The 25,930-nt window shown below is 45.4% G+C and overlaps 1 protein-coding gene across 1 annotated transcript in view; it reads right to left on the reverse strand.

Moving 5' to 3' along the window:
* The window catches only part of LOC147111029 (chemokine-like protein TAFA-1), a 542,636-nt gene extending 517,872 nt beyond the window's left edge, over positions 1-24,764 (reverse strand). The window contains exon 1 of the mRNA XM_086001473.1: positions 23,618-24,764. Within this exon, the coding sequence (XP_085857599.1) occupies positions 23,618-23,729 (112 nt within the window). The 5' untranslated portion in view covers positions 23,730-24,764. The remainder of the gene's footprint in view (positions 1-23,617) is intronic.
* Between the last annotated feature and the right edge of the window lie 1,166 nt (positions 24,765-25,930).

Below are 25,930 nucleotides of genomic sequence, written 5' to 3' on the forward strand. Positions count from 1 at the left end.
CAGTCCCTCATATTGCCAAGAACATCTCTGGTTTCTTAAATATGTAACTTTGACAGAAATATGACCATGATGATGGAGCTGTAATTGTGTGCCGTTATTTGGATTGTTGGTGCCAGAGGCACTCATACAATGATGCTTCCTTCAACAGCCTACCAAATAAAAATGTTTTAAAAAATATTCAAACTGGGTAGCACCCCGAGCAAGATTATTTTGTAGGTGGAGAGACTAATTAAACAATGTCTGCACAATTTCACTTTACGTATCACCTGGCTTCATTTCCTTAACGATAGATAGTACAGTAACTGGTAAGATGGACCCACTTCATTTTTTCCACACCAGATGATCTAGAACACAAGAACATAAGAAATACGAGCAGGAGTAGGCCATTTGGCCCTTCGAGCCTGCTCCGCCATTCAATAAGATCATGGTTGATCTACTTCATCTCCACTTTCCTGCACTATCCCCATATCCCTCGATTTAAAATATTTAAAAATCTACCACTCTCTGTCTTGAATATACTCAACGACTAAGCCTCCACAGCCCTCTGGGGTAGAGAATTCCAAAGATTCACCATCCTCTGGAGAAATTTCTCCTCATCTCAGTCCAAATGGTCAACCCCTTATTCTGAGACTGTAACCCCTACTTCTAGACTCCCCAGCCAGGGGAAACATCCTCCCTGCATCTACCCTTTAAGAATTTTGTATGTTTCAATGAGATCACCACTCATTCTTCTAAACTCTAGAGAATATAGACCTAGTCTACTCAATCTCTCCTCATTGGACAATCCTCCCATTGCAGGAAGCAGTCTGGTGAACCTTCGTTGCACTCCCTCTATGGCAAGTATATCCTTCCTTCAGTAAGGAGACCAAAACTGTACACAATACTCCAGGTGTGGTCTCACCGGGGCCCTATATAATTGCAGTAAGCCGTCTTTACTCTTGTACTCAAATCCATTTGTAATAAAGGCCAACATACCATTTGCTTTCCTAATTGCTTGTTGTACCTGCAGGTTAACTTTCAGTGATTCTTCTACAAGGACACCCAGGTCCCTCTGAACACCAACATTTCCCAATCTCAGACGATTTAAAAAATACTCAGCTTTTCTGTTTTTCCTACCAAGTGGATAACTTCACATTTCTCTACATTATATCCCATTTGCCATGTTCTTGCCCACTCACTTAGCCTGTCTATATCCCCTTGAAGCCTCCTTGCATCCTCCTCACAACTTAACATTCCCACCCAGCTTTGTATCATCAGCAAACTTGGATACATTACATTTGGTCCCCTCATTCAAATCATTGATGTAGATTGTGAATAGCTGAGGCAAAAGCACTGATCCTTGCGGTACCCCACTAGTTACAGCCTGCCAACCTGAAAATGACCCATTTATTCCTACTCTCTGTTTTCTGTCCATTAACCAATCCTCAATCCATGCTAGTATATTAACCTTAATCCCAAGAGCCCTCATTTTGTTTAATAACTTCTTGTGTGGCACCTTATTGAATGCCTTCTGAAAATCCAAATACACCACATCCACTGCTCGTTACAACCTCAAAAAACTCCAACAGATTTGTCAAACATGATTTCCCTTTCATAAATCCGTGTTGACTCTGCCCAATCCTATTATTATTTTCTAAGTGCCCTGTTACCACGTCCTTAATAATAGATTCTAGCATTTTCCCTACTACTGATGTCAGGCTAACTGGTCTGTAGTTCCCCGTTTTCTCTCTTCCTCCTTTCTTAAATACTGAGGCTACATTTGCTACCTTCCAATCGACAGGAACTGTTCTAGGATCTATGGAATTTTGGAAAATGACAACCAGTGCATCCACTATCTCTATAGCCACCTCTTTCAAAACCCTAGGATGTAGGCCATCAGGTCCATGGGATTTATCGGCTTACAGTCCCATTAATTTCTTCAGTACTATTTTTTTACTAATACTAATTTCTTTCAGTTCCTTATTCTCGCTAGAGCTTTGGTTCTCCACTATTTCCAGGAAGTTTTTTGCATCCATCTTCTTCCGTGAAGAGAGACACAAAGGGCCAGAAATTCGGATCCCCACGGGTGAGTACGCGCTGGGTACTCGCGCGTAGGGCCAACGAAAGTGCCAGTTTCGTGCATGCACTGCGCATGCGCGGAAAACCGGAACTTCCGTTCCCTTGAAGGAAGGGGTTCACAGGTCGAACGCGTGCGCCGGAGAGGCAGCGCATACGCCTGGAACTTCAGTTTTTTTTTTTTTACAGGTTTCTCCGGGAAGGTAAGTCTCCAGCAGCTATGCTTTTAAAAAGCAGTCGCAAGGCCTGCTTTTAACAAGGTAAGTGGTGAATTAAGTAAAATTAAAACATTTTTTCCACAGGTGTATTATTTTTAAATACTTTAAAGAAAGGTAAGTTTATTTTTAGCCCTGTTAAAAACTAATTAATTTTTTCAAAAATTTAAATTGTTTAAAATAGTTATTTTATGTAATTTATAATTATTTTAAAAATGTGATTTAAAAAAAAAATTATTTGAAGATTTAGTTAGGTTTTGGGGCCGATCTCTATTCATAGATTTGACAGGTCTTCCTGTCAAATCTATGAATAGAGATCCCCTGCTACGATTGGCTCTCCATGGCCCATGTGATCCCAGGGGATGTGTTGAACTAACTGCGCCCCTGGGATACGCAAGCACTACGCGCCGGCAGCTGGAGGACCAGGATCGGAATCCCATGCGGGCCCACAGCACAATGGCCGGCGCGCTAGGTAAGTGCAGGTCGGGGGCTTGCACCCGCAGGAAGCCTCCGACCCGAATTTCTGGCCCAAAGTATTTGTTTAATTTCCCCGTCATTTCCTTATTCCCTATTATAAGTTCTCCTGTCTCAGCCTGTAAGGGACCCATATTTACTTTCGCTAATCTTTGCCTTTTTACATACCTGTAGAAGCTTTTACAGTCTGTTTTTATGTCTCTCGCTAATTTACTCTCATTCTATTTTCACTTTCTTTAGCAATTTCTTGGTCCTCCTTTGCTGAATTCTAAAATCCTCCCAATCCTCAGGCTTCCTACTCTTTTTGGCAACATTATAAGCCTCTTCCTTTGATCTAATACTATCTTTAGCTTCTCCTGTTAGCCATGGTTGGACCACGTTTCCTGTGGGGTTTTTGTGCCTTAAAGGAATGTATATTTGTTGTAAATGATCTATTAATTCCTTAAATGCTAGCTATTGCTTGTCTACCACCATACCTTTTAATGTAGTTTCCCAATCTACCTTAGCCAACTCGCCCCTCATACCTACGTAGTTTGCTTTGTTTAGATTTAAGACCCTAGTTTTGGATTAAACTAAATCACTTTCAAACTCAATATAAAATTCTATCATATTATGGTCACTCTTCCCTAAAGGCCCGTTTACTACAAGGTTATTAATTAGCCATTTCTCATTGCACAATACTAGATCTAAAATAGTCTGTTCCTTAGTTGGTTTGTCAACATACTGATCTAGAAAACTATCTTACATACATTCCATGAATTTTTCCTCTACAGTATTACTACAAATTTGTTTTGCCCAGTCTATAAGTAGATTAAAATCCCCCATGATCACTAATACCCTTGTTACATGCGCCTCTAATTTCCCGATTATTACTCTGCCCTACATTACAACTGCTGTTTGGGGGCCTATAAACAACTCCCACCAATGTTTTCCGCCCCTTGCTGTTTCTTAGCTCCACCCAAACTGATTCTACTTCTGGATTTTCGGAGCCAAGATCCTTTCTCTCTACTGTCTTTATCCCATCCTTTATTATCAGGGCTACCCCGCCTCCTTGTCCATTTTGCCTATCTCTTCTAAAAGTTAAGTATCCTGGAATATTTAGTTCCCAACCTTGGCCACTTTGCAACCACGTCTCCGTTATGGCTATTAGATCAAACCTGTTATTTTCTATCTGCGCTATTAATTCACCTATTTTGTTGTGAAATCTTCACACTTTCAGATATAGTGCCTTTAGCTTTGACATTTCTATTTTTCCCTGATGTCACCTTAGTCACTGATGCCTTTGTTACTCTCTCTGTCCCTCTGTTTATTTTTACCCAAAACACTACTCTGCTCTAGAGCTTTGACATTTCTCTCGCTGCTTTTAAATTTACTCTTCCTGAATCCTCCTACACCACCCCCCCCATCTTCATTAGTTTAAAGCCCTGTCTACTGCCCTAGTTATTTGGTTCACCAGGATACTGGTCCCAGCCTGGTTTAAGTGGACCCCTCCCAACGGAACAGCTCCCTCTTTCCCCAGTACTGGTACCAGTGCCCCATGAACTGAAATCCCTTCCTCCCACACCACTCTTTGAGCCACGCATTTAAACCTCTAATCGGTTTGTCCCTATGCCAATTTGCACGTGGCAATCCAGAGATTATTACCTTTGAGGTTCTGCTTTTTAATTTGGATCCTAGCTCCTCAAACTCCCTCAGCAGAACCGCATTCCTAGTTCTACCCATGTCATTGGTTCCCACGTGGACCTCGACAACTGGATAATCCCCTTCCAACTCCAAGTTCTTCTCCAGCCGTGAGGAGATGTCTTTAACCCTGGCACCGGGCAGGCAACTTTCGGAACTCTCGGTCGCAGCTGCAGAGAACAGTATCTATCCCCCTGACTATACTGTCCCCTACCACAAATACATTCCCTTTCACTCCCCCCGCTTGACTGGCCTCCTGCACCAGGGTGCCATGGTCAGTTTGCTCATCCATCCTGCAGGCTTTTCCCTCATCCACACAGGCAGCAAGAACCTCATACCTGTGGGACAAGGGCAAAGGCTGAGGCTCCTCCAGCACTGCACCTGGGGTCCCCTTACCTGCCTGTGTTGCAGTCACACCCTCCTGTCCCTGACCACTAACCAGACCTGTACCACTACCTAACCTAAGGGGTGTGACTGCCTCCTGGATCAAAGTGTCCTGGTAACTCTCCCCCTCCCTGATACCCTGCAATGTCTGCACCTCAGACTCCAGTTAAAAAGCTCTGAGCTGAAGTTCCTCAAGATGCAGGCACTTACTGCAAATGTGGTTGTCCGGGATCACAATGCTCTCCACAGACTCCCATATGTTGCAGTTGCGGCACACCACCTGCACTGCCATCCCTGTAACCTGTAGGAAATCAATTCTCCAATTAGGTTCATAAAAAAAAAAATTTTTAATTAAAATATTTAAGGAAACAGTTCTCTCAGGAAAGGTTGCATTATATTTGCAGTTAAAATGGTGTATGGTGCCTTTAAGTGGATGAGTGTCATAGAAATATCCTTTTCATTTATTTAAATGAATGAATTAGCAGAGATAGGATGCATTAATCCTTGGGTCATTAATATTTGTTGTATGATTTGTTAATTTATAATTCTAACATATTCGCATCTAACATTTCAACAATGTTAATGTCTACAGTAGATTCTGCAGAGACGTGTCAATTATTTTAAAGCTGTAAACAAATGGTACATTTTTGTCATTCTGACTCTCCTTAAGTGAGTGCTAAGGATATGAGAGGAGACAACCAGAAAGAGAAGGAGCCTAAACATTGCCTAGGTTTCCACTAACTGATCAGAGCACTGGGATATTTTGTACACTGACAAATGGCTTCACTTGATCCATAATAAATTGTATGTGTGCTACATTGGAATGCTAGATTTATTGAGAGGGAGGGCTGCATTTGGAACCATGGACAGCATCAAAACAGTCAGTCAATGTAATGGGTCAATAACAAAGGATATAGCAAATATCTTTTTCCTGGGATTAAAACATTATACGAAATTGTTCTAAGAGAAGGTTCAAAAAATGTTTTAATTAGATATATCAATTCATTTCACCTTTATTTGCTAAAATATTGATTTTTTTTTTTACACAACACCTGTCTTCCAGATACCCAGTTTTGTGTATATGGCTATTGATTCCATATATGACATATCCCAAGATGCAGCAGGCTTATTATGTGTTGCCACAACATCAGATAATCACATTATAAAAGATACAGAAAGTCAGTTATTATAACTGATTCTTTAGGAATGCTGAGTGTTCAAGACAAAAATGAAAAAATTCTCATCTTTGAGATCTTAAGAATGTGAGAAACTATGATGATTTAATGGAACAAATAATCTACTTAGAGTTGGTAAGATTACAGTATCTTCTTCCACATCTTTGTCACCTCTCTCTCCACTATATTTCTTACACAAAGATGCTTCACCTCACACACATGGCGAAGTGTAGAGAAGACGATCACAAGCGTATAATTGTTAAGTAATCTTTCCCATTACCTAATAACATTGCTAAAATATTTTACTTGGTAGAAGTTGAAAGAATCACCATCTACCATTTGCCAGAAAGAGACATCCAGTGTTAAAACAGACAGCAGTTGGTAATACTCCAACATATGTATAGGCTGAAAAATAAAAAAATTTAAACCATCAAGCCTGCCGCTTCAAAGAGACCATGTATAATCCATATACTGCCATGGACTGTCTCCAATTAACTGCGAGAAGAGAAGAAAAGATTACATAAAATTTCCAAGAAGATAAAACTGAAATTTCTCCCCGATTCTCAAAGGTAAGTAACATTTCATTTAACATAATCTAACTTTGAATGGTTATATTCCATAAGACAGTGTTTTCTTGATCCCAGAACACAGAAGCTGAAGTATCCCATACAAGTATAGACATAGTAATCTATGTCTATACTTGTCCTTATATCCTTCACATGCAATCATTATTGCCATTAGATATTTAAGATTTTTTTTAAATAAATGTTTTAGTATAGTTCAACTACTGTGATTCTCTTGAATTGACAGCAGTAATTCTAATACAGAATGATGAAAAGTCCTAACGCTGAATGAAACGAATAGGCTGCATTGTTTGGCCTATTAGACAACAGGAGATATAACTTTCACTGAAATTTTCCTCCTTATGCAAGACTGCAAGAATCGCACTACCAATGTAAACTCTAACCGCTGTTTCTAAAACAGCTATATGCTATAGTGAATCACTTGCTGCAGAGCAAACATTGCCTCAACAATTCCACAGCCACCAATGAATATGCTGCAAAAAGTTGTGTGACACTCATCATGATATTTTACACTGCATCGTATCAATCTGCTTTGTTTATAAAATGTTATAAAGTGTTTGCTAACATTTTAGACATTAGCCCTGTATATCGCATATGACTGTCAGGGATGATATTTATCAAACAAGCAGATTTTGTGTTATACTGTACTTGAGACTACATTGTTCAAATATTATTCAGTTGGCTCTGCCCTTTGGGCATGTGATATTCAGTAGATGACTGTACTATATTAGATATAATAAATATTTCTACTGCTTTGGTAACTACAACTACTTGTGGACTATGTTATCAATTAAGTTGTTTGATCAGCCTCACTCGTGGAGCTTTCTATCATAGCTGCTGTCCCGATATATTCAATATCCATCAGAGCTTCAAGCAAAATCTAATTAAGCAATAAACATAGGAATTCCAAAGTACAAAGCAATAAAGGACACGGAATATGGCAATAAATGTTCCAACATATTTTATGCTGATTTAGGGACAGAGCTGATTAAAGCAAAAGACACAACTCAAGGTTTCTTTTCCAACATGAAATATTTTTGTTTTATTATTTTAAAAATGGAGATTGTGCAAAAGCAAAGCGAGCCAGCAGTGCCATAGGAACAATCTGTGTGGTACTGCTTCTGAAACATCTGCTAAACACATTTTAATGATTCAGGTTGTTACTGTGTGCCACCACTCTCGTGGACAATCAGATGCTGATTTTAATAGTTTAACTCTTAAATGCGTAGAGCAGTTTTTTTTACTACAGCCTGCATCTCGGTTTATTGGCATTCATACCACATACTAAATCTTTAAAATTAAATATTGATAAAAATAAAGAAAAGCTATTGCGTTCACTCCTTATAACAATGAAATGAAGAAGTTTCACTGGTGTGACCACAGAGTAGCTTCAACTGATTTATTAAGCTAAAAACAAACAAACAATGTACCTTCTTTTTTAATTCAAGCTTGCAGGCATTAGAGGTAGAGTGTTATGGCCAGCAGTGAGGCATGATAAATATTCCCACCCAATCTGATTATAACTAACTCATGAATTGGGACACATACAAGTTTTCCTGCCATCCTCACTTATTATATCACATTCCTTTTGTTACCTCCAGACTTGATTATTGCATTGCTCTCTTGGCCGGCCTCCTTCCACCCTCCATAAACATGAATTCATCCAAAACTCTGCTTCCCGTATCATAACTCACATCAAGTCCTGTTCACCCATCACCCCTGTGCTCGCTGGCCTGCACTGACACCCAGACCACTGATGCCTCGAATTTAAAATTCTCATCCTTGTGTTCAAAGCTCCCCATGGCCTTGCCTTGCTAATTGCTGTAACCTTCTCCAGCCCTACAACCCTCCAAAAACTCTGCATTCTGTAATGTATATACCTTTAAGGGGGGAACTACTTTTTACAGCTCATGTACACTACAGTACCGGCAGTAACCACACCTGTATATAGCATTGAGTAGTAATCTGGACAGTTCAGTTCCAGAGTGAGACACGTTGAGTAAACACCTGTTGTGCCGTTCCCCTGTAGTCTGGTGTCTTATTACTCTCGGACACAACATTGGCGACGAGACAAATTCGATCCTACCTGCAACTCTGCATCACTTCCCAGGGATTCGTTCCTGGAGACCAGTAGATTGGAGGTCAAGGCCAGAGACACGAGCGTCGACCACGGGCAACCGCCCAGTCATCCAGCAGAGACTCGAGAATTGCGGGGGAGGCTGTTGAGAACCAGGCTTGGCTTTCCAGTTGCGGTGGTCCAGCGAAATGGGCTGGCAACGGGTAGTGCGCAGACCCTTCCCGGACAGCGGCGGGCTGGAGCCCGACCGAGCGGCACAGCAAAGGGCCGAGCAGCGTCGACGGGGGAGAGAGAGAGAAGGCAGAGCGCACAGGGCGCAGCCGGTGTTCAGGGGCCGAGCAGCGTCGAGGAGAGGGAGAGAGACGCGCAGAAACCCATGAGGACCGCCAAGAGTGGCGTTGGCAGCAGCGCAGGAGAAGCGCGCGAAACCTACAGGGTGCCGCCATTTCCACGAGGACTGCCGAGAGCGGCGTTGGCAGCAGCGGGAGAGGAAGGAAAGCGCGGGAGACGCCATTTTAAGCCATTTTAAACCACACCCAAAATGCCGAAGAGTGGCAGTATCACCGCATTTGACAATGAAGTTGAAGATTGGACTACATATGTCGAACGAATAGAGGTATACTGCAAGGCAAATGAGGAGTCAGATGACAAGAAAGCGCCGGTATTGTTAAATTTAATGGGTGCAAAGATGTATGGCTTATTATGAAATCTAGTAACCCCAGCGAAGCCAGTGGAAAAGAGTTTTGGAGACATAGTGACGATACTACAGGAACATTTACACCCTACACCGCTGCTGATAGCAGAAAGATTCAAGTTTCACAAATGGAACCAGCATAAGGATGAAAGCAATGCTGAATATTTAACAGAACTGCGCAAACTATCGAAACAGTGCCAGTTTGGAACGGGACTGGCAGATACCTTAAGGGACAAGTTTGTGTGTGGGCTTCAAAGTGAATGAACCCAGAAACGGCTTTTATCTGAAAAGGACCTTACGCTGGACAAGGCTTTCAGCATTGTGGTATCATATGAAGCAGCAGCACGGGGCGCTGCAGAGATACAACAGAGACCGCAAGAATATGGCACAAACGAAATGTCATACAGAACAGAGAAGTGCTATCGCTGCGGCAGAACAACACACAACCAGAATGATTGCTGGTTCAAAGACAAAGTGTGCAGACAGTGTGGAAAAGTAGGACACATAGCACGAGTCTGCAGGTCGGGAAAGAAAACCAGCAATAAGAAATCTCCAAAAGAAAAGTACAAGAAGGTACATAAGGTGACGGAGAATAGTTCAGATGAACAAAAGAGTGATACCAACTCCGAAAACAGGGAGCTGAGTTGTCTGAAACTACATAATGTGATCAAAACGGAGGATCACCGAACTATTTGGGTCACTCTCAAGATAGCAGGAGTCCAGGTAAAAATGGAATTGGACACAGGATCAGCCCTAACAGTCATAAACCGATGGGACTACGAGCGCCTATTCTCACACATACCCTTGAGAGACACAAAAAATATTTTGAAGACGTACACGGGGCAAAAAGTCTACCCCAAAGGAAAAGTAAGGGTGACCGTTATATATAACGGTAAGGAAACACCAAAACTAGACCTGTATGTATTGCAAGATGGAGGACCACCATTACTGGGACGTGAATGGATCCAGAAAATACAGCTGGATTGGCATTCCATACAAGCACTGACTGTGGCTCCCAAAAAGGATGATGACGTCACACCTGGGCGACTCTCAAAGATCCTAACCGACGTGCAAGAAGTGTTCCAGCAAGGACTCGGAACACTAAAAGGCATGACAGCAACAATTAAAATCGAAGAAAACGCAAACCCAAAATTTTTTAGGGCCAGACCGGTACCTTATGCGATCCGCCCAGCCGTCGAAGCAGAGCTGGAGAGTTTGGAACGTTCAGGAGTACTGTCCAAGGTAGACTGGAGCAAGTGGGCTACACCCATCGTCCCTGTGATGAAAAAGTCATTGAGCAGCACGCCTGGGAAACCAAGGAAGGTTCGCATCCGTGGGGACTTTAAGGTAACAGTGAACCCAGTCCTTCACACCGTACAATATCCACTTCCGCGGATTGAAGATATCTTCGCCTCGCTATCTGGAGGGAACGCTTCATTAAGATTGATCTGGCCCAGGCATATCTGCAAATGGAGGTAGAAGAAGCATCAAAAAAATACCTCACAATCAACACCCATAAAGGTCTCTACCAATACAACTGGCTGGTATTCGGGGTAGCATCAGCTCCGGCTATTTGGCAAAGGGCAATGGAACAAGTCCTGCAAGGGATCCCAGGGACCCAGTTTTATTTGGACGACATCCTGGTCACGGGCGAAAATGACAGTGATCACCTCGCCAACCTGGAGCAGGTGCTCACTAGATTGAAGGAATATGGGCTCCGAGCTAACCGCCCCAAATGCGAGTTTTTAAAAAAACAGATCTCGTATTGTGGCCACGTTATCGATAAAGAGGGGTTACATAAGTCCCCAGAAAAGATTGAGGCAGTAGTCAAGGCTCCAGCACCGGAAAACGTGTCACAACTGAGGTCATTCCTCGGGCTGGTAAACTACTACCATAAGTTCTTGCCAAATTTGTCCACAATACTACACCCACTGAACACCCTACTGCAAACTGGGGTGCCATGGAAGTGGAGTGACGAATGTAAACAAGCTTTCCAGAAGAGCAAAACACAGGATTAATTAAAAATGTCCTAGTAAAGGATCCCCTTGGAATGAGTGACCATAACAGGGTTGAATTCCATATTCAATTAGAGGGTGAGAAGGTTGGATCTCAAACAAGCATGCTAAGCTTGAATAAAGGGGACTATGAAGGTATGAGAGCGGAATTGAGTAGAGTGGATTGGGAAAATAGATTAAAGGGTAAGACGATACATGATCAGTGGTGTACATTTAAGGAGTTATTTTACAACTTCCAAAAAATATATATTCCACTGAGAAGAAAAGGGTGTAAAAGAAAAGACAGCCATCCGTGGCTAAGTAAAGAAATTAAGGATAGTATTCGACTAAAAACAAGGGCATATAAGGCAGCCAAATCTAGTGGGAGGATAGAGGATTGGGAAAACTTTAAAAGACAGCAAAAAATAACAAAAAGATTGATTAAGAAAGGGAAGATAGATTATGAAAGTAAATTAGCAAAAAATATAAAAACAGATAGTAAGAGTTTTTATAGTTATGTAAAAAGAAAAAGGGTGGCTAAAGTAAATGTTGGTCCCTTAGAGGATGAGACCAGGAAATTAATGGTGGGAAATATGGAGATGGCAAAAACACTGAATGAATATTTTGTATCAGTCTTTACAGTAGAGGACATTAAGAATATCCCAACACTGGACAAACAGGGGGCTATAGGAGGGGAGGAGCTAAACATGATCAAAATCACTAAGGAAGTGGTACTCGGTAAAATAATGGGACTCAAGGCGGATAAATCACCTGGACCTGATGGCTTACATCCTAGGGTCTTGAGGGAAGTGGCGGTAGGGATTGTGGATGCATTGGTAATAATTTTCCAAAACTCCCTGGACTCAGCAAAGGTCCCGGCAGACTGGAAAACTGCTAATGTAACGCCCTTATTTAAAAAGGGCAGTAGACAGAAGGCTGGAAACTATATGTTAGCCTAACATCTGTGGTAGGTAAAATTTTGGAGTGCATTATTAAGGAGACAGTAACAGGACATTTGGACAAAAATAATTTAATAGGACAAAGTCAGCATGGTTTTATGAAGGGGAAGTCATGTTTAACAAATTTGCTGGAGTTCTTTGAGGAAGTAACATATAGGGTGGATAAAGGGGAACCAGTGGACATAGTGTATTTAGACTTCCAAAAGGCATTTGACAAGGTGTCACACAAAAGATTATTGCTGAAGATAAAAAATCATGGGATTGGGGGTAATATTCTGGCATGGATAGAGGATTGGCTATCTAACAGAAGGCAGAGAGTTGGGATAAATGGTTCATTCTCAGACTGGCAATCAGTAACTAGTGGTGTTCCGCAGGGGTCAGTGCTGGGTCCCCAACTCTTTACAATCTATATTAACGATTTGGAGGAGGGGACCGAGTGTAACATATCAAAGTTTGCAGATGATACTAAGATGGGAGGGAAAGTAGTGAGTGAGGAGGACATAAAAAACCTGCAAGGGGACATAGACAGGCTAAATAAGTGGGCAGAGATTTGGCAGATGGAATACAATACTGGAAAGTGTGAGGTTATGCACTTTGGCAGGAAAAATCGTAGAGCAAGTTATTATCTTAATGGCAAGAAACTGGAAAGTACTGAAGTACAAAGGGATCTGGGGGTCCTGGTGCACGAAATTCAAAAGGTTAGTATGCAGGTGCAGCAAGTGATTAAGAAGGCCAATGGAATGTTGGCTTTCATTGCTAGGGGGGTAGAATATAAAAATAGGGAGGTATTGCTTCAGTTGTACAAGGTATTGGTGAGACCGCACCTGGAATACTGCATACAGTTTTGGTGTCCATACTTAAGAAAAGACATACTTGCTCTCGGGTCAGTACAAAGAAGGTTCACTCGGTTAATCCCGGGGATGAGGGGATGGACATATGAGGAGAGGTTGAGTAGATTGGGACTCTACTCATTGGAGTTCAGAAGAATGAGAGGCGATCTTATTGAAACATATAAGATTGTGAAGGGGTTGGATCGGGTAGGATGTTCCCAATGAAGGGTGAAACTAGAACTAGGGGGCATAGTCTTAGAATAAGGGGCTGCTCTTTCAAAACTGAGATGAGGAGGAACTACTTCACTCAGAGGGTGGTAGGTCCATGGAATATGCTGCCCCAAAAAGCTGTAGAAGCTACATCATTACATAAATTTAAAACAGAAATAGACAGTTTCCTAGAAGTAAAGGGAATTAAGGGTTACGGGGAGCGGGCAGGAATTTGGACATGAGTCTAGGTTCGGATCGGTCATGGCCCTGTGGGTAGCGGAGCGGGCCCAGGGGCCGTGTAGCCTGATCCTGCTCCTATTTTGTGTGTCTAATTCTGTTAGATTCAGGAGATGGTTCTGTGATAGTAGATTGGCGGTTAGGATCAGATCAGCCATGATCTTATTGAATGGCGGTGCAGGCTCGAGGGGCCGATTGGCCTACTCCTGCTCCTATTTCTTATGTTCTTCTGTTTTAATCACATCGAAAGAGGTATTGGCCCATTTCAACCCAGCACTACCAATTTGGTTGGCGTGTGATGCGTCACCCTACGGCATTGGAGCGGTGCTGTTGCACAAATTCTCGGACGGCTCAGAGAGGCCAATAGCCTTTGCGTCATGATCACTAACCTCAGCTGAGCGTAACTATGCCCAGATTGACAGGGAGGCCCTCAGTCTAGTGTGGGGAGTGAAAAAGTTCAATCACTATCTGCACAGGCAGAAATTCACCTTGCTGACTGACCACCAGCCTCTTGTCTCCATTTTTAATCCGAAGAAGGGCGTTCCGGTGATGACTGCGCAATGACTACAAAGATGGTCACTCTTTCTAGGGGCGCACCACTATGAGATTGAATATAAGGGCACGAAACAGCATGGAAATGCTGATGGGCTATCATGCCTGCCACTGCCTACTGCGGAGGAAGCACCAGCAGTGGATCCTGTCGAAATATTTAATTCGACTATAGTTGAATACCTACCGGTAACTAACGCTCGTATAGAACAGGAGACCCGAAATGACCCGACACTGTCTCGGGTATATGATTTGACGGTGAAGGGATGGCCAGCACATGGCGACTCACTGTTGCCAGCATTCTCGACAAGAAGAGAACAGCTGTCAGTGTGCCGGGGGGACCTTGATGTGTGGATCCCGAGTGGTAATTCCACCCAAGTTAAGGGATAGAGTGCTCAATGAGCGTCATCTGGGAGGGGTAAAAATGAAGCCTTGTCAGGGCTTATGTGTGGTGGCCGGGAATCGATAAACAAATCGAGGACCTGACCAAGAGCTGCTCACGATGCCAGAAAGTCCAAAATGCACCGCCACATGCCCCTCTACACCCATGGGAGTGGCCCTCATCTCCATGGCAACGGGTGCATATTGATTTTGCTGGTCCATTCATGGACTCAATGTTTTTAATAGCCATGGATGCGCACTCGAAATGGCCTGAGGTCATCAAAATGTCCTCCACCACCATGGAGAAAACTATTGCAGTCCAATGGACCATTTTTGCCAGGAATGGCTTGCCAGAACAGATTTGCTCCGATAACGGACCACAGTTTGTGTCCGAAGAGTTCCGGAGGTTTATGAAGAAGAATGGGGTAAGGCATTACACATCCACCCCGTATCATCCAGCCACAAATGGATTGGCTGAGAGGTTCGTACAAACCTTTAAGAAGGCAATAAAGGCTATGTACAATGACAACATTCCGCTGCAGCATAAGGTGGACAATTTCTGTTCGCCTACCGGAATGCGACACATGCAGTCACCAACCAGGCCCCGGCCATGATGTTCTTTAACCGTAGGTTAAGATCTCGCCTGGATTTGCTCAGACCAAACGTACGAAGAGATGTTGAGAGTAAGCAATTCCAGCACATCCATGAGAAGCCAACAAGGAGCTTCAATGTAGGGCAACCAGTCTTGGCCCGCGACTACCGAACAGAAAAATGGCAGCCAGGAACAATATGCACACGGCAGGGCCCACTAATGTACACAGTGGACGTTGGGGAGAACATCGTGAGACGCCATGCTGACCAGATCCTAGAGTCACAGGAACAAGTCAACCCCATGTCTCGCCCATACGTACCTGGTGAGGAACCCGACGTACAGGTCGCATCTACCCCAGAAACAGTAGCATCGGAAGCTGATGACCCAACCGACGACAGGGTGCCAGAATCGCCTCTGCACCAAGACACTCGGGAAAGGCACTATCCAGAAAGGATCAGGAAGCCTCCCCAAAGACTGAATATATAAATGGACTATTTTCAGCTAACGTTGTATGTTAAAAGTGTTAATTGTAATTAGTTTGATATTTAATTGTTAAATGAGTGTTATGGTACGGTTAATCTAAAAGGGGAGGAATTGTAATGTATATACCTTTAAGGGGGGGGAACTACTTTTTACAGCTCATGTATACTGCAGTACCGGCAGTAACCACACCTGTATATAGCACTGAGTAGTAATCTGTACAGTTCAGTTCCAGAGTGAGCCATGTTGACTAAACACCTGTTGTACCGTTCCCCTGCAGTCTGGTGTCTTATTACTCTCGGACACAACACATTCCTCCAATTCTGGCCTTGTGTATCCCCAGCTTCCTTCACTCCACCGTTGGCAGCCGTGCCTTCAGATGTCTAGGCCCGAAGCTCTGGAATTCCCTCCCTAAACCTCTCCACCTCTCTCTCCTCCTTTAAGACCCTGCATAAAACCTACCCCTGAGAAGTTTTGGTCACCTGTCCTAATGTTTCCTTTTTTGGCTCGGTGTCAATTTTTTTTGATTATGCTCCTGTGAAGCGCTTTGGGATGTTTTACTATGATAAAGGTGCTATATAAATGCAAGTTGATTCCCTACTACCCAAAAGCACTTTCTAAGTTCTGATTGGTGGACATTTGTGAAGAGGTATTGATGCACTCTAAAATGAGTGAGTCTAAACTCGGATTTGATAAACCCTAATTAAAAGACTTGAAGAATATCATTGCAAATAATGGATACCCAAGAGTGATTGCAAGCTAATAATCTCTTCAATTATGTCATAATGTCAGAAACTACAACAGGAAAACTTGAATGGTTAGAATTGTCATCTGAACTTGGAAATAAGATTGAACTTAAAATCATTCCAGAGTAGCTATTATTTTTTAGTATATGTAGCAAATGTCTGTGGTCATTGTAGTTTATGCATGATGAAATCCACACTGAAGATGTAACAGTTATGTTGTAATCACTGCAAATACATTGAGGAAATAATCAACAGTTAAGTACTGACGATAACTTGCACAGTATATGCAGCATATATTATAAAGATGTAGGCTACAGTGTATGACAAGACAAAAACACCCTGAGGATTTAAAATTGTGTAATTTGCTATGAGTGAAACAGGAGTGGCTCATCAACATCATCTTAACCCTATTATGTATTATGCCCTTGCAACACGTTACAGTCTGTGCTATTCTATACCGTATGTCATAGCAGTGCTTCTGGGAGTTAGAATATTACATTTTTTTTATTTCCAGAGATGGTTTACATACCAGTTATTTGAACCATAGTGGCATCATGTTTTATGTTATTGTATGTTAGAGAAAAAAGACTTGCATTTATATAATTATCCACTTTGGTGGCAAAAACAGGAAGGCAGATTATCTGAACGGCAATAGATTGGGAGAAGGGGGAAGTGCAACGAGACCTGGGTGCACCAGTCGCTGAAGGTAAGCATGCAGGTGCAGCAGACGGTTAAGAAGGCAAATGGTATGTTGGCCTTTGTAGCAAGAGGATTCAAGTACAGGAACAAGGATGTCTTGCTGCAGTTGTCCAGGGCCTTGGTGAGACCACACCTCGAGTATTGTGTGCAGTTTTGGTCACCTTATCTGAGGAAGGATGTTCTTGCCATGGAGGGAGTGCAGCGAAGATTCAACAGGCTGATACCTGGGATGGCAGGAATGACGTAGGAGGAGAGATTGGGTCGATTGGGCTTATACTCGCTGGAGTTTAGAAGAATGAGAGGGGATCTCATTGAAACTTATAAAATTCTAACAGGACTAGACAGACTAGATGCAGGAAGGATGTTCCTGATGGTGGGGGAGTCCAGAACCAGGGGTCACAGTCTAAAGATAAGGGGTAAGCCATTTAGGACAGAGATGAGGAGTAATTTCTTCACCCAAAGAGTGGTGAACCTTTGGAATTCTCTACCACAGAAGGCAGTAGAGGCCAATTTATTAAATATATTCAAGAAGGAGTTAGATATATTTCTTAAGGCTAAAGGGATCAAGGGGTATGGGGAGAAGGCAGGGACAGGGTACTGAGTTTGGATGATCAGCCATGACCTCATTGAATGGTGGAGCAGGCTCGAGGGGCCGAATGGCCTATTCCTGCTCCTATCTTCTATGTTTCTATAGTGCCTTTCATGACCACTGGACATCCCAAAGTGCTTTACACCCAATTAAGTTCCACGTATACACGGAATGTGAGAGGCTGCAGCCCCTCTATTATTTGAAGGGGTTGCTCCTCGATTTTTGGCTGCACTTCAGTCCCACGCTCCTGACCTTTGGCTACCCGGTGCAGAGGGGAGCGGGCAGATCGGAGGACCTCCTCGTAGGACTGCTCCTGGGCCTGGCCAAAAAGGCCATTAACTGGTCCAGGCAGCGGTTGGTCGTTCAGTCCGACTGCCTGCCTCTCTTCCGCGGCCATGTTTGTGCCCAGGTGGCCCTGGAGATGGAGAACGCGGTGTCCGCCGGCACACTTGAGTCCTTCCGCGACCGGTGAGCGCCGCGGGAACTGGAGTGCATCATCACCCCGGCCAATTAAATTTTAATTTAAGGTTTATTTAATGTTTTATTAAGTTACAGTTTATTTGTTTAATCACTCAACTAAAAGAGTACACCCAATTAAGCACTTTTGAAGTCACTGTTGTAATGTAGGAAATGCAGCAACCAATTTGCACACAGCAAGCTCCCACAAACAGCAATGTGATAATGACCAGATAATCTGTTTTTTTTATATGTTGATTGAGAGATAAATATTGGCCAGGACTCCGGGGATAACTCCCCTGCTTTTCTTCGAAATAGTGCCATGGGATCTTTTACGTCCACCAGAGAGAGCCGTTTCACGTCGCATCCAAAAAACGGATAGTGGATCAGTAGCACTGTATATATGCAAAACGTAGAATTTACAAAGAATGACATAGCAATTACAATACAGAAACAGGCCCATTCGGCCCAACCAGTCGTTATTGATGTTTATCTTCCACAAAGCAGTAGTCGTACTCCTAATCCCATGTGCCCACCCATTTCGATGTTCGTTTATTCCATTTTCATTCAAACACCTTTCTAGCCTGCTAAATGTTGACACGGTCTCTGCTTCAATTGCTAACTCCGGTAATGGATTTCACAGGCTCACAATCCTGTGTAATATACAAAATTCTCCCACTGTCTCGCTTAAATCGAAATACAAAAGAAAATAATCCAAGATTATGAATCAAAAGAGTTAATATAATTTTTTTTGGACTGTATCTGCTTTATTTTAAGTGGTGTTTCAACCAACTCCCTCCCCCATTGACTGTCACACAAGAGTTACCCTCAATACAGGGTGTTCCACATACCTCTGTTCTGACTCGGGCACAGTGAGAGATTGGAAAATCAACCCACCCTCTGTGTCCCATAAACTGACTGGGACAGTGGTTCTCAAACAGGGGTCCGCGGACCTCTGGGGCCCCACGGAATCAGAATGTGAACAAGTCCCGCTGCTGCGATGGCGCGGGCGGTTGGCCGATTATGTAGACTTCCTTCGTCGCTCGAGCGGCGCAGCCGAAAGCTGGCGCTCAGGCCTGGGGCCTGGTGCACTCGCACACCGGGAGGGGAGCCTGGGGCACTCACACAGCGGGACACTGGGGGCCCTGGTGCACTCGCACAGCGGGACACTGGGGGCCCTGGTGCACTCGCACAGCGGGACTTTGGGGGCCCTGGTGCACTCGCACAGCGGGACTTTGGGGGCCTGGTGCACTCACACAGCGGGGCTTTGGGGGGCCTGGTGCACTCACACAGCGGGACACTGGGGGCCCTGGTGCACTCGCACAGCGGGGCTTTGGGGGCCCTGGTGCACTCGCACAGCGGGACTTTGGGGGCCCTGGTGCACTCGCACAGCGGGGCTTTGGGGGCCCTGGTGCACTCGCACAGCGGGGCTTTGGGGGCCCTGGTGCACTCGCACAGCGGGGCTTTGGGGGCCCTGGTGCACTCGCACAGCGGGACTTTGGGGGCCCTGGTGCACTCGCACAGCGGGACACTGGGGGCCCTGGTGCACTCGCACAGCGGGACACTGGGGGCCCTGGTGCACTCGCACAGCGGGGCTTTGGGGGCCCTGGTGCACTCACACAGCGGGACACTGGGGGCCCTGGTGCACTCGCACAGCGGGGCTTTGGGGGCCCTGGTGCACTCGCACAGCGGGACTTTGGGGGCCCTGGTGCACTCGCACAGCGGGACTTTGGGGGCCCTGGTGCACTCACACAGCGGGACACTGGGGGCCCTGGTGCACTCACACAGCGGGACTTTGGGGGCCCTGGTGCACTCGCACAGCGGGACACTGGGGGGCCTGGTGCACTCGCACAGCGGGACACTGGGGGGCCTGGTGCACTCGCACAGCGGGACACTGGGGGGCCTGGTGCACTCGCACAGCGGGACACTGGGGGGCCTGGTGCACTCGCACAGCGGGACACTGGGGGGCCTGGTACACTCGCACAGCGGGACACTGGGGGGCCTGATGCACTCACACAGCGGGACACTGGGGGGCCTGATGCACTCACACAGCGGGACACTGGGGGGCCTGGTGCACTCACACAGCGGGACACTGGGGGGCCTGGTGCACTCACACAGCGGGACTTTGGGGGCCCTGGTGCACTCACACAGCGGGACACTGGGGGGCCCTGGTGCACTCACACAGCGGGACACTGGGGGGCCTGATGCACTCACACAGCGGGACACTGGGGGGCCTGGTGCACTCACACAGCGGGACACTGGGGGGCCTGGTACACTCACACAGCGGGACCCGGGGGGGCCTGGGGCATTCGCACAGCGGGACACTGGTAAGTGATCACCGGGGCCCAGGCAGCTCTGGAAACGGACACGTAACGGGATTAGCAGCACCTCGGACTGACTGAGAATCCTTAGAGAGACGAGCGGCCCCAGAGACAGCGGGAATGGATTCGCGCGGGGGAGGGAGGGTAGGAAGCAGCCGCCACCACCACCACGTCAGCCTTGTCCAAGGGCCTGGAATGACGATCAAGCCGAGCTTCCGTTCACAGAGTACGGTAGCTGGGCCTGTGACTGGACCCGGACTAAAGCGGCGTCCCCCCGCCCTGCCCCACACTAGGCAGTGTGTCAGCGATATTCCAGCACAGACGAGTAAAAGGGGAAGAAAACAACCCTGTAACAGTCAGCAACTGTGTAGTGAGCCGGCAGGCGGAGGGAGGGGTACACCGAAAACGGTACCAGTGTTCCGAACAGGAGTCACCGAGCCAAATCCCACGCCAGGCAGAGCAGGCAGGTGTTTTGCAGTAAAGTATTCATTAGGCATGTTGCTGAATCTGTAGGATTACCTTTCAGCCGAAGGGAATAGCAACGTTTTCACATCTATGTTCACTATGTCGGACAGCCCTGGGAAACTTCCATGCAAGTCCCTTTAACAGGACGCTGATGAACTTTACATTCAAAAATGTAAACGAGCAAGGAGATTATAGTATTTAGATTTTGGGGGGGGAAGAGTTGAGAACCACTGGCCTCGGAAACAGGTAGGTTGACAACTGGCTTGCTCGTTTGCAGCCCCTTAGACTACTGAAGTTGGCTAGAGTGACTCCACACAGTGTTAATAGTACAGCACCTGTAATGTCAAACTTATTCAGGCCCTAAATCACCATTAGTTTTGATACCCTTTCATCTAAAACATCATGGCAGTAAATATAATTTAATCTGGTATTTACTTTGATGTTTATTAACCGCTTGTGCTGGAAGTTTTGACATCATCAGAACTGCTGCTTGAAAAATAGCCTTGTTGCTTATTGCTAGCTAAGCATGATGTATAATTAAAATATATCCTTAGGAGCAAACAACTATACATGGCTTTTGTAATGATACAATTTGTCATACTGAATGTTAAAGTGGTAAAATGGAGCCCTGTAATTTCGAGTATGGGACAAGTTGGGCACTGCTGACTTGTCAGTGGTGGAAAAAGTATTTCGGGGAAACTTTTAAATGCATGCGCCCAGGTAGCAGCTGGTTCAGCCTCTCGAATCACAGGTAGCAGACAGGCGGGCCATGAACGAACGCCTGTTTTCAAGTTTTACATGTTCCATTCTTCGATTACCTTGAAGTTTCTGCACGAGGATGAATACACCTCTGCCTTTTCCGAGTTAGAAGAGAAGGTCGCATCGGTTTCTAGGGCTCACTGCTGCCCCAGTACACTAGTATGGGGTTTTCAGTTTATCTCGCAGACTCGCTTTTCTCATTGATTCTCCTTGTGAAAGGGGATTGGAACCCTGACGTTTGTAGTTTAGAAAGTAAGTGAACGTGATTCTCATTAAATTTCCTAATTGATAATCTGAACTATATTAGCAGCAGTAATTGTCTTCACTCTGTAGATTCATGGCCAGTATGCTTGGATCTAGATGACGCAAGTTTAATATGTTCCATCGCGTCAATGATAGAAATCGAAACAGAATCCTTTAATCTGCCCGTGTCAATTGCTTTACCAGTTTTGTTTTCTATTTCTAATTGAAATCTCATTACTGTAAAAATATTACCAATCACCCATTTGTCTTGCAATAGGTACACATTGTTTAAAATGGGATTTGCTATTCTACATATCGTTGCTTCATACTTGTCTTATACCATTCGAAGCTTGTTGTATTCGGTGGATAGTACACGTGCTGTGCTGAATAAGGCACGTTAAGATTCTGTCTTTCCAATAAAACGCAAAGCTTCGCTACACGATAATCGCTAATTACTTCCACTGCTAAATTCCCCTATACAAAGTTTCGTGTCTCTGTGCAGACATGCGATGTCAATAAAAATCAATCCCGCCTAGGTGAGAGCAAGCCGAGAACGTCAGTCAGGGGATCAATAGATTATCACTTGCACCCAGTTTACTCTGCAGATGGCAACCCTCTAACCTTACTATTTAAAACATTGGAATTAGCATCGGTTATAGTATATTTCTATAATGTGCAACCTGCAGTTCAGATATAGTAACACCGCTCACAAATGCAGTGCCGACCTTTAATATTTTAGCTGAAGCTCTTTATTCCCGGACTCTATCTGTTGGAACGAATGGACCGCGAGAACACTTGTCATCGATCAGTTATCACCAGCCACTGTTGTGTGAATGGTCTGATGAGAGATCCTTCCTCGGAGGGGCTTAGATCCGTGGCCTGATCCATCCCCGTGCGTGGCACTGGCGCCTACACGGTCCTGGTGATTTGACAGCAGAACTAGAGCTGGCACCAATGGGTTGGCACTGAACTGCCACTCGCTTCTTTCCTGTACAGGTGGAGGGCGATTTGAATGAGATCTACGTCACGTCAAATTCCACTCATCTGTCAATGTAGTGGATTATATCTTGAGAGATTGGAAGGGGCTGCTTGGGATTTGAATGTCATCAATCTTGGTCATTCTTGGTGCAGAGCGGCTGTCTGCCGGGGATTCGCAGGAGGAAAGGGCTGAGCTGCGATGCTTTGAACGCGGTGCTGCGCTCAGACATTTGTCATCTTGCCGTTTCGCTCCGCATGCCCTGCTCTCAGCCTGTCCCTCTTACAAAGCGGCCTCTTCGGGCATGTAGAGCATCACATCACAAAATAAATCTGTCGGCGGCGCTCTGATCCCCCTGCCTCGTTTGCTCGCACTTCCTTCCTCCAGTGCACCGGGTTGTTCCAGCATTTCAATTCTCACTAGCTGTCCCCCCCCCCCATTCTCTCCCACCCGCACATCAAACCTCCCACTGGCCGTACTCCTTCCCAATGTCTTCCCTCCGATTGTCCTCCTATTTGGGTCACTCCCACCGTCCGCTGTCCCACACCAGCGTGATTCACGGCTCGTCTTTCTAGCAACGTTTTGGATCTTTCCATTAATTTCCTGAAAATGCACGGTGCTAGATTGCTAAAAATTCAATCCCAACCCTGTCCGCCTCTAGTCCAGTTCAACTCCCATCGGTCACTTCCAAGAGAAATCGGGTCAGATGTGACCCGTGCCAGAGCCTGGCGGGACTCTGTCCCCGTACTACAGACTCCAGGCTACCTGTACACGGGGCCGACAGTGCTCTTACCTGGCCGGTGCAGATAAAGTTGCTCGAGTGTTGGCGGAAGAGCTCCGTGACTGAACACCAAGGCGCAGGCGGTTATCCAGATATACAGGAACACAGACATTGTAGATACCATCGCGTCTCTGCAAAGCAGGAAGTATGAAATAAACTTATACTGCCTTCAGCTCTCGGAAACAGCATCGCCTAGCAAACTACAGGCTTTCGCTTTTAATGCTGGAAATAGAAACCCTTGCATATCAACCAGAGTAAGATTTCAGACAGACCCCAGGTACAATCCCGGCCGATGGCTAAACCAGCAGCTGCCGAGAAAGTTTAAATGGGGGAAAAAAACGCTTGTTTGCTGGTTTCTCGGTCGGTAAACTGGTTTTGAAAGCTGGGAGCCTGCTGGAGAATCAGTGCCCTCCTACGCTGTTTAATACATTTACACTCACCTAGGAGTAACAGACGAGTGTGTGGGAATGCTGCCACTACCGTTTCTTCAGCACTGCTTTACCCATCAAAATTGCAACGGAGTCATTGTTTATCAGAAAATACTTGATTATTTACTCTCCTGTCCTGACCAGAAGCATTTCCAGAACACACGGGACATCACTTTACTCAGCTCCGCAGGCGGTCCTGGTTATTAAAAAAGGGCAAAGACAAGTCATCTCCAATGAACCGAAAGATCCGATGAGCCCCCGGGAAGTCGCTGCCGTTTCTTTTGGCTACGTCTTAACAATTGTCTGACAGGCGGTATTGCCAGAAAGATTTCCAGAGATGCTTGGAGAGAGCAGTGCCGAACACTGCTCAGATGCCGGGAAGAGCGAGTCGGGACGATTCGAGCACTGGCTGTGACGGGAGGCGCATCGTGTTCAGTAGCAGCGTCCTGCAGCCACCGGCTTACTGCTCGGTCCCGCCATCACTCCTGACCCAGGGGCGATCTGCACATTTTGTGCTCTTCGCCTCCCCCCAAAGGACCCCTTTCCCGACAGTATGCAAAGCATATGCCTCAGCGCTTTCTTTAAGCAACATCCCCTGCGCTTCTCCGAGATAAACTGCATCCAGGAGACATTTAGCAGAGAGAAAGCGGAATAACCCAGCACAGCGCGTCCTCACCAACACAAGCCATCCACTGAGAACTTTCATCAGCACGGGGCTATCTATCAGTTATGTGGGGGTCAAAAAGTAAATCTGCATGTAAAAGGGGTTGGGGTCGATTTATTTATCGGGTGTTAATTAAGTCATAATTCAATGGTATAAAATGAATTAATTAGTTCTGACTGGACTACGAGACACCCCGCCCCTTCCCCATTCTTTTTAAAGCGCCAATCTGTCTCCTGACCCTATTTTTGCCAATGTCCGGTGATATAAACGGGTAGAACCAATTCCCCTCAGTGCACAAACCTCTTTTCGGATTGTTTCCCGCGCCCGCCAGCTCTGATCTTTGATTCTCCCGCCACTCGATCGATCGATCGGTCGGTCGGTTCTTACCTGGAACAGTCGGGGCAGAGAGAGGTGAGCGCACGCTGGCCGCCCCGGGGAGAGGGCTCACCGGGGAGATGCAGTGGCCTCCTCCGGCACAACCATTCCCTCGTTACAGTGAAATGTGAACCATGAACTTTCACAGGAAGCCCGACAGCGGATTATATCCATGCAGCGTTCAGGGCAGTCGAGGAATGGCTGTCACTACCCCTGTCAAGGACGCCAACAGCATCCCGCTCCTTCTCACCTCCCAATCATCCCTCTCGATGCAATTCACTTGAGAAAGTCGATATAATGTCCTAGCACGTTAATTCATTATTAAAAACGACCAGAAAAGGAGACCAACTCAATACAAAACAGCAAGCCGTCCTCTTTTCACCCGAATCCGAAAAGAAAACCACTTCCACTGGCCTTGGCCCTCCCCCTGTCGTGCTTAACACTGTTTGAATTTCATGCATCTTTCTTCATTGGAAGTAGCACCGCGTCTTAAAGCGAGACTATCTACTAAAGCCAGAAATTAGTCCCATTGTCAATTACCATTTTCTCCCGCCAGTAATATACACCTTTCCGCATATGGGAAAAATCTTTAAAAGAAAATCAAAGGATGGTAGCTCTGTAGATGATTTTTCCCCGGGGCCCTGTCCGGTAGTCCCCACGGGTTGGATGTTCAGCCAGTTGATGAATGAGTGTGCAGTAGTTGTAACTATTGCCAGCATTGACAAAACAAAACAAAATATTTAAAAACTTACGTACAGGGTCGGCTGTTGAGGCAATAGGCTTTTCTGCTTCTTTTCCATTAAGTAATTTAACTTTTGCTTAACGCTGGTGTGCACCAATGCCAGGCACTCGCAGCAC

This window comes from Somniosus microcephalus, chromosome 11 (genome assembly GCF_052327205.1).
Source record: "Somniosus microcephalus isolate GS21.2 chromosome 11, FLI_Smic_1.0, whole genome shotgun sequence".
Taxonomy (NCBI): Eukaryota; Metazoa; Chordata; class Chondrichthyes; order Squaliformes; family Somniosidae; genus Somniosus; species Somniosus microcephalus.